Below are 9,767 nucleotides of genomic sequence, written 5' to 3'. Positions count from 1 at the left end.
AGTGATTCTCAACCTTTCCAGATCATTGTACCCTTTTCAGGAGTGTGAGTTGTCTTGTGTATCCAAAGTTTCACCAAACTTAAAAACTGTTTGCTTACAAAAATCAGGCATAAAAAGACAAAAGTGTCACCTCATACTATTACTGAAAAATTGCTTACTTTCTCATTATCATATAAATCAATTGGAATATAAATATTATACTTATATTTCAGTGTATACATTATAGAGCAGTATAAACAAGTAATTGTCTGTTTGCTAGTGATTTTTATGTAGCCTGTTGTAAAACTAGGCAAAGATCTAGATGAATTGATGTGTGCCCTGGAAGACCTCTACGCACCCCCAAGGGTACGGGTACCCCTGATTGAGAACCACTGTTTTATTGGACCAACTTCTGTTGTGAAAAAGTCAAGCTTCTGAGATACACAGAGCTCTTCTTCAGGTCCTGCGTGTGGTGTAAGGAAAGGTTGACATTCAAGTTATGCACTAGTTACTATGCACACCTCGACCTCTTAACACATAATAAAATAATGTATAAATAATACAAAATAGTATACAATTGAAAACATTACAGATGAAATGTGAAACTAAAACACAACAAAAGGAACATTTTCAGAATATCTGTTGTGAAGGAAATTGTAAAAATAGTCGGTTTTCTTTCCATTTGGAATGAAAACAAATTTCAAAATGCCCATTTTCCTGTGAAATGGAAACCCCAAGTTCTCAGCAGCTCTGCTCCTGCCTCCCTGCACCTACCCTGCCGAGCCGGTGACAGTGCTAGGTCAGTGGGCGCCCTATGCAGCCGAAGAAGTGGGCTGTAGTCCACGAAAGCTTATGCTCTAATAAATTTGCTAGTCTCTAAGGTGCCACAAGTATTCCTGTTCTTTCTACCAGGAATATTCCTCCCCACACCCCCTACAAGTTACTAATTGCACTTTCCCACAAAACAAAAACGAGTGGGGGGGAGCCTTGTCCTTCTCTGAACAATTGCTTAGTCTGCCTATGCCTAGCTCCGCCGCTGGGGCAAGACAGCACCACGCAGCCCCAGCCCCACAGCACTGCTGGCTACTGCAAGTCTGGGCGGGTCCGCAGCGGGGCGAGGGGCCGGGCAGGGCTGAATGGGGGTGGCCGCCCTGCTGCGCCCTTGGCTCGCTCGCAGCCGCCGGGCAGCACGGAGCAGGAAAGCCGCCTCCCCCCGAGCCATAACGCAGCATCGCGGCGCCCTGCAGGGTAGACGGCTCCGCCCGAGGGAGCCCCCCACCCCCAGGGGGCACGTGCCTGGTGACACGTTCCCTACGTCTCCGACTTGCCCGCCCCAACTCAGGGCAAAATTCGTGGGGGGCGTCGCTTTCCCTACTGCGCATGTGCGCACATTTGGCGGTACCTGCGCACTATGAAGACGCCACCAGCTGGCTTTGCGCCTGCGTGCCTCTTCGCCCCGCCCTTCCCATTTTCAAACGGCAGCGGGAACGGCCCCCACCCAGAGAGGTGCCTGTCGCTGTTATCTCTCGCTGTCCCGCGAGCCGGCACCCGGTCCGGGGCCCCTTCGTTCCCGCTCTGTGCAGCGCGCGGGACGGGTCAGGCCCGGCTCTCGGGTGGGGGTGGGGAGGCGCTTTCCTAGAGCCCGACACGCCCGGGTTTCGGTTGCAAAGCCAAACGGTGGGCGCGGCCGTGCTGTTCCCGCGGGCCTGGCCGAGCCCTGCGGAACGTCCCCTGGGGCTTCCAAACGCTCGCTGGGCTGCTCGGGGACGCATCTCCCGTCCTCACCCCCGGAAAAGCCTCCTGGGAGTTGATCAGCGCGTCCTTCCCGTGTCACCCTTGGCGCGTCCAGGCTCGCGCTGCGGAGACCCGCCGGCCATGGAGAACGAAAATTCCAGGATCCCGGTCTACAGCTTCCATCACCCCACAGCGCTCTCCCGTAGCGTCCCCCCAGGTCAGTGACACAGCGGGGGTGTCTCAGCGGTGCTGCTGATCGTCCTCTGCCTCCCTTCTTTCCTCAGAGCAAGGATGGGAGAACGGAGCCTTTTGAGCTGCAGCGAAGTATTATTGCCTACTTCTAAATACATGTGGGCTCTTATATTGTGAAACATTAACATGTTAAATTTGCAAATGCCTCTCTTGGAATTGACCCCTCCTCATCTATTATTGGGAGTGGACTACATCCACCCTGATTGAATTGGCCCTGTCAACACTGGTTCTCCACTTGTGCAGGTACTCCCTTCTCTTCATGTGTCATTAATATGTTACTTTTTCAAGACCCCTTTTTTCATTGGCTGAGCACCTGTTTGTGTCTCAAAACCAGTTGTTTTTTTGTAAAACATAGGGTGGGAGAGGGTGTGCTGGAAGAGTCCATTTTTATTTTATTATTTATTATCATTATTATTGCAAAGTAGGTTGGTGGGAAAGAATACAACCCCTTCCATTTTTAGGAGTAAAATGGCCCCAGGGCACTTGACTTTCAGAAGGCTGATGAGAGATGGCATTGAGGGGCTTTTGGATTCAGAGAGTGACATAGGTCTTAACTTTCTAGAGCACTAACTTTGTTCTCTAAAGAATCAGAGATAAATGCTTGTCAATATCTTTTAGTAAAACCATGAGTATCCTGGGTGTTTTTAATTTGCAGAATGGTTTTAATCTTACTAATAACTATTCTAGTTCACCCAATATTAAACCCTGTAATTATGCTGCATCCTTAACTGTAACAGTGATAAATAGAAAACTCTTAGCATGCCATCCTCATGTGTTCATAATCTCTTGAAACTTGTATTTTGGGCAGAAACTCTCCATGCTTGGCCTCCTAGGTTTGTCTTCATTCCCTGTGTTTTTAACGTGTTTGTGGGATAACAAATGTGCGTTAACCATCTCTGTAAAAACATAGTGGAGCCAAGGCATGTTAGTTTTGCTACTGGATTAATTAGGTGAGATCAGTCCCAGGAGAGCATATAGTGCTGACCGCACAGCTCCGCTTTGAATTTTACAGCAAGATAGCTATCACACATTTGTTATCTCATTCTTTTTTCAAAATCAGTTTGCATCATTGCTGAGCTTTTTCAAAAATTCTCCTACTGTTGGTCTAGTGCTGGTGCAACTCACCAGTGCTAGCAATACTGGTAGGGCCAGCATAAGCCAGGTAAAGTCATCTTAACCACAGTTTTGCCTAACTTTGCTCAGAGGAGGTCAAAACAATACGATGGCCAAAACCCATGTGTGGCTGCTCTACATTAATGCTCCTATTGCTAGCCTGTAGCTGAACTTCCAAAACTGCTTGGTGTGAACAAGGCTCTACATAATTAGTGGAAATATCAGATGTTAGAGTGTCCAGATCATCATGACATACAGTCTGACTGTATATTCAGAGAGCAAGCTTTCTCATGACCTTGTGTGACATTCATCTTAATGTTAGAAGTCTGGAGTTGCTTAAGCAACATCAAATTAGATCTTCTAACTCTAAAAGTGTTAAATAGATCTGTTCTTCATTTGACACTGAACAACTTTCACTATCAAAGCAGTATTCATGTACCCGCCTGATGCTGAAATGACTGTCTGTGTCATTAAACCTGGCTGTCAAGCTATCCCATCCAGTGCTGGAATGATAAACTACATTCTAAAATTGCTTACCGTAGCCCATCCAGGGCTTAAGTAACACATTTTTCATTCTGAGCCTGTATTTTGTTCAGAATTTGGAGGGATGGGGTGCGGCATGCTACTTAGTCATCATTACTTCACATCTTGTTAGAGTGAGATGCTAACATACAAGTGATTCCTCCAAAGTTCAAGATTTCTTTGCTAATGTGGAAGTTGGAGGACTATTTTCTCTTGTTAGTTCCTCACAGTGTTCGGTGACGCTTGTATCTTGTTCCAGACATACAGACGCCATTTCCATCGAAGAAACAACGTATCAACAAAACAGTTGAGCCAGAATTCAGCAAAGATCCCAATTTCACTTTTAGCTCAAATGTTCCAGAGGATGGTGTCTTCAAAGCCAAAAACCAAGGGTAAATGAAAAATACATGCACTGACAAACTTCAGGTTTTTAGTAATTTTAAAATGTCTAAAAGGTACTCCAGTCAGTAGCAAAAAATATGCATAGAAAATCAGGCTTTTGTTAAAGTGATAGTTGGTTTGATGGTTTGGCAAAATGCTACATGCTTTGATAGTAATACTTCTCCCTTTTTAGTCTCTGTAGGTCTACCAAGAAAGTGGAACCTCTTTCTAAAAAGACAGCAACAACTGCACGAGGGTAAGTTGGTGCAAAAAAACCCCCATCTCAAATAGTACTATTAGCTGTCCTGATGAGGCCCAGCCTTGTATGGCAATGAACAGTATGGCCCTATGTGCTGATGGCCAACAATAAACTCAGGCTACATGGAGCCCAAAACAATCTAGTAGTTAGTTCAGTGCGCACTCCATCTTTCAAGAGAGGAAGCTACACTACTGCAGGTGCACAACATTGTCTGACACTTCCCTGGCTGAAGCATGTCTTAACCATATGTTTAGCTGAATACTAACCATAAACTGGCATCTGTTAAATCCTCGGTGATGTGTGACTCTTGACAGACCCCTGAGCCGATACAGATTGGAGACAGAGCTAAAGACGAAGAACCAGTTGTTGGAAATAGCCAAACAGCAACTGCACTCAAAGCTGGCAGGAGCACAGGTAAAAAGCAATACTTGGCTGATCATCTTGTTAAAAGATTATCTGGTAATACTTTTATGAGCTGTGTGCGGAATAATGCTATGGCTAATGGAGTCCAAATAAGATCTCTTCTGTTCCCATAAAAACAACGAGGAGTTCTGTTCCCGTGTACCACACTCCCAATTTACTTGTTTAAAGCTGTGACTGAAGCCTGCTATTAGGTCTAGTATGTGGAATAGAAGGCAATGAGTTTGTCAAGATTCAGGGCTAGCTGCATCTCTTGATCTTTCTAGCTTTTAGGCCTTGACCCTTCACATCTCAGGCAAAATCATGTGATTCTTCCACTCTTAGACCAGGCTGTAGGCTACACTACCAAGTGGGACTATTCAGTAGATCCAACTGGATTAGGGTACCTGCAGTTCTTCCCTTCAGGAGCTGTGACCAGTGGTGAACACAGTGACACAAAACAGGCTTCTTTTAAGGTGTTCTTAAATCTGAACAGTGGGAACACAGCATAAGAATACTCCTGGGGCATTCTGTGCCAAGAAATTAAAAATTCTGCACACACTATTTTAAAATTTTGCAAATTTTATTTGTCAAAATAACACTATATAATCACGCGAGTTTCAATTACTTTGGAAATTTATTTCAAAATATCTGTCAGCAAGTATGTCTGTAACAATACCGCATGCATGTGTGTGCGCGCACACACACACACAGAGTCCCCCAGGAGTAGAGTTAAAGAAACCCCTATGACAACCCAGTGTACTGTTTCTTTGCCCCCTTCCTCTCCCAGAGCCAGCTGGGGGGCCAGACACCCACAACCCCTCCCCACCAGAGCCCAGCTGTGTTTGACTTCTCCCCCCTGCCAATACACCCAAACTCCCTCCCCCCAGAGCCCAGTTGCAGGGCCCACCTGTCCCAGATACCTGCACCACCACCCCTCTCCCAAGCCCAGCTGCAGGCCCCGCTGCCCAAACACCCGTCCCTCTCCCCTCCAGAGCCCAGCGATCCAGTGGGAGAAACAGCCTGATGCTAGGTCCCAAGCTTGTGGAGAGTTTCCTGCGTGCCATGTCTCCTTCCCTCCGGGCATGTGGGGAACTGCAGCTGCTGGGAATCCTCTAGCTCAAGGGTAGGCAACCTATGGCACACGAGCCAAAGGCAGCACGCAAGCTGATTTTCAATGGCACTCACATTGCCTGGGTCCTGGCCACCGGTCCGGGGGGGCTCTGCATATTAATTTAATTTTAAATGAAGCTTCTTAAACATTTTAAAAACCTTATTTACTTTACATACAACAATAGTTTAGTTATATATTATAGACTTATAGAAAGAGACCTTCTAAAAATGTTAAAATGTATGACTGACACGCAAAACCTTAAATTAGAGTGAATAAATGAAGACTCAACACACCACTTCTGAAAGGTTGCTGACCTCTGCTCTAGCTCTTCCCCCTGCCCCCCAGCCATTTCTTCTGTGTGTGAACTGGGCTCTGCTGGGTCCAGCGGCCCCTTGTGGCGGCCAGCAGCACTGTAGCACATTTCTGTGGGAAGAAAGGAAATTCTGCGCACACAACATTAATTTCATTAATTTCTGTGAAATTCTGCATGATGCAGCATTCCCCCAGGAGTAAAACAAAACAATTTAATAATTAAAATATCAGATTTATTAAAACAAAAATCTTGTTTACCTAAAAGCTTAAGTAGGCCTATATTACCCTAGACCCACTGATCTCTTGGGGAGCAGTCTGTTGCCTACACTCAATAGTTTCTGCTTCAGTCTCTTCCTCTTACTCCGACCCTTAACATTTTAACTTCCTCCACAGCATGGCCAGGTCTACACTATAAACACTTGTCAGCAAAGCTATGTCCGTCAGGGTTATGAAGAGCTATGCCAACAAAAACACCTACTGTAGATGCAGTTGTACCAGCAAAACTGGGCTTTTGCTGGTATAGCTTATTTCTCTGCAGGGCAGAGGGGCAGTACTTGAGTAAGCTATACCAGCAAAACTGTGGTTTTACTGGTATAAGCTCTGTCTATACTAGGAATGCTTTGCTGATAAAATATGCTGGTATAGCTATACCAGCCAAGTGCTCCTACTGTAGACCTGGTCTTTCTGTTTCTAAACCCTTCTGAGGTTTTGCTTTCTCCTTGTGGGACTGAGACATTCCTGGATAAACCTGTTTTAGCAAGTCAATAGGGGGTCTAGCCAGCCCTCCAGAATAAAGAACTCCTGGACTGTTCCTCAAGTGGTTGCTGAGACAGGCTGTTCAAGATTTACTGTCACGCTGCCTCCACCCTTCCCTTGGGATGCATTTAATTAGCAACTTGTTAGGAATTAACACAACATATGCCTACAGTAATTGAATCAAGAGATAGTAGTAAATTATTACAGGCAACTCCAAATCTGTGAGTATTAAAAAGTGGTGAGCACTAAGTGTCCAAGAACTTATCTCCAATGTATTGGGAGCAGGTATGGCTGCTAACTGGAAAGAAGATGGGAGGGAACAGGAAGAATCTTTTTAGGGGCTTTATTGACTTCTAATTTGTGTGGTACTGATAGGGCACTATCAAAGACTTAAGAGAAAAGAATGAAGTCCTGGAAGAAGAAGTTCAAAAGCTGAAGAAATTTCAAGATAACTGTATGGTGATTTTAGAAAGCAGAAATATTGATCCAGGTAAGGACTAACTATTTCAGTTCTGAGCATAAGATGGGGAGCTAGCCCCCCATCTCCACCCATTATGATAATTGGTACCCTGATTCTTCAGGTGTGACCTTTTTGTTGTAACCAAGGAGCTCATGTGACATTCATTCTTGATTTCAGTGTAGCAGAGATTTTGGCATAACACTAATCACTCTGGGCTGAAAGGGTGAAGTTGTGCCATCTGGCTCTCTGCTTACTACAGAAGAACCAGACTCACAACTCCCCAGAATACTTGATTTGCTCGTAATGTAAGTTTAGAGGCTGATTCTGCAGTGAAGTGACTTAATACTGTGGGTGAAGGTGAGGTCCAACAGCTAGTGGGGAATTGTATGGGTAACTACTAAAGAAGCTTATGAAAGTATTTATAAACCAGTTACAGGCAATGAAATCTTGGAGGAGGAAGATACGAAGGAGTGTCAGAAGCAGACAATGGTGAGAACTTGTCAGAGTGGAATTGGGTTAAGCAGACTTTGTTTAAATTGATGATAGAGGCAATTGCTGTGTGATGCAGAATCTGGATAAACTAGATGCTTTGGACTTTTCTTCAGTTGCTGACAGAGAAGCTTAAAGAAGAACTGAGACTATTCAGCCAAATGGCTGAAAAACAAGAGGAGCTTCTGGTAAGACAACCCTTTCCTTCATCCCAAACCAGGCAACTGAATATCTGGGGTTAGCTGAAATTCTGAAGTTTGGTTTTCCTGGGTTCTCTTTAAGCAAACTAATGTACTGTAGCAGGCCTTTTACCTTGCCTCCTGTCTTCAATTCTAAATATGCATGTAGTAAGGACATTCTAGATGGTATTAAGTCCCCAAAGAGATGAGAAGGGATTACAGTTTAAATCAGTCACGTCACTGAAATTAACAGCCAATTTAACTTGGAAGATCCAGTATAATCAGGATTAAGTGTAGTCAGAACTGGAATGAGAGGCCTCCAAGAGAGAACGAAGGGTGCATCAGGACGCTAATGATTCTGAAAATAGCAATGAACCAATGTCGCAGAATGCTGCCACCCTTTCCCACCAATGTTCTGGAAGTGCAAATTTACATATGTGCTGAGAAGTTTCTGCTACTTAGGGTCGCTAAAGATCTCATGACCCTATTCACAACGGATGATGCATTAGACTTCATGGGGAAAAGAATGGTCCAGTAGTTAGGGCACTAGCCTGGAACTCAGACTTGGGTCCAACTCTCTGCTCTCACACAGACTTCCGGTGTGACCTTGGGCATGTCATCTGGTCTGTGCCCCACTTTCCAATCTGTACAACAAGGAGAACAGTACTTACCTTCCTTATGGGGGGTCTTAAAAATAAATGAGGTTGCCAAGTGTCAGATGCTACAATAATGCCCATATAACTACCACAGGTAGCATCCTAGCCAAATTTCAGCTATCTATGTAGCAGTGTTTCAGAAGTGGCTCTTCAGGGTAAGAACTCCTACTATGCCAGCTAGCATGGTAAGTTCAGAATACCCAAGATTCCTTAAACTGTGGTCTTTACTGAATTAACTTTGATTCAGTTGGATGAAGACCGAAAAAACAATACTTAGTTGTGCTCTCACTTGATCAGCAGGTGTTTTGAAGTTACCAAGGGCTGGGCTTGAACAAGATGTCTTAGTAAGAAATTGATGCTTTGGGGTAAGGTGCTGACAAGAAATGGGGCTGAAGCAAAGTGGTCTTCCTGGTATGGCTTGACTTACAATAAGTCCGTGTGCTTTTAGCTCTGCCACCTCTGTGGAGTCATACATATTTGTAACAATCCCTACTGTACACTAACTTGCTCTTTCCATATAGACAGCAACAGCTATGTGGAAACTGGCAGAGAATGACCGAAACAATTTCCTGGAGAAGCAGGCATCCTTTCAGAGAGAAATAGAAGAGTATGCTGCCACTGTTGGTCAGGTGGAGCTCCTCTTGGACCTATGAGGAGTAAGGACTAATCTTTGTCATGTTTGTGCCCTTATCAGCTTCTCATGACATGTGACTCTGATCCAGGAGCATAGTTTACTGTAAATAAAGGAATTAAAGGTTACTGATGGGTCACAGAGTACACCAGAGCCCCTTTTTAAGTGGACGGATAAACATAATAGAGATGTATTAGTCATTCCACCATAGGAGGTTCCCCTTCATAACATAACTATAACTATATATATATTTTTTTTACTCTTTTGTAAATGTGATCTATTTAAAAAAAAATCCTTTCAAGCTTTGTGAATTTACATGTATTGCTTAGACATTTTAAACTGTAAAATTGATTTGTCTTGATGGGGGAAATAACCCTCCTGTTTAGGCTTATTTTAATGCCTGCCTTTTGTTACTCAACTGTATTTTCATATTTCTAGTAAACATCTTATTACCCCTAACTCAGGTGTGGATTAAGTGGAGTGAAACTATCATCACTTTTCCCAAACAGCTGTTCTTGCTCTCTTAGTTCA

General features: G+C 44.3%; 1 protein-coding gene across 1 annotated transcript; it reads left to right on the top strand.

Moving 5' to 3' along the window:
- Nucleotides 1–1,408: 1,408 nt before the first annotated feature.
- KNSTRN (kinetochore localized astrin (SPAG5) binding protein) lies at nucleotides 1,409–9,678 on the top strand. The gene is made up of 8 exons (XM_054027230.1): nucleotides 1,409–1,930; nucleotides 3,860–3,992; nucleotides 4,175–4,237; nucleotides 4,555–4,654; nucleotides 7,197–7,311; nucleotides 7,712–7,770; nucleotides 7,887–7,958; nucleotides 9,127–9,678. Exons 1-8 carry the CDS (start codon nucleotides 1,855–1,857, stop codon nucleotides 9,256–9,258), a joined length of 750 nt encoding a protein of 249 aa, XP_053883205.1. The 5' UTR covers nucleotides 1,409–1,854; the 3' UTR covers nucleotides 9,259–9,678.
- Nucleotides 9,679–9,767: the final 89 nt, after the last annotated feature.

The sequence above is a fragment of the Malaclemys terrapin genome, chromosome 4, assembly GCF_027887155.1.
Source record: "Malaclemys terrapin pileata isolate rMalTer1 chromosome 4, rMalTer1.hap1, whole genome shotgun sequence".
Lineage (NCBI taxonomy): Eukaryota > Metazoa > Chordata > Testudines > Emydidae > Malaclemys > Malaclemys terrapin.
Note: the sequence above shows the minus strand (reverse complement) of the source record. Positions and strands in the feature narration are given on the sequence as shown.

Coding starts and splice junctions, on each gene's coding strand:
- KNSTRN (XM_054027230.1), top strand. CDS start 1,855: ATGGAGAACGAAAATTCCAGGATCCCGGTCTACAGCTTCCATCACCCC. Junction 4,238..4,554: donor ACAGCAACAACTGCACGAGG/GTAAGTTGGTGC, acceptor GACTCTTGACAG/ACCCCTGAGCCGATACAGAT. Junction 4,655..7,196: donor CAAAGCTGGCAGGAGCACAG/GTAAAAAGCAAT, acceptor TGGTACTGATAG/GGCACTATCAAAGACTTAAG.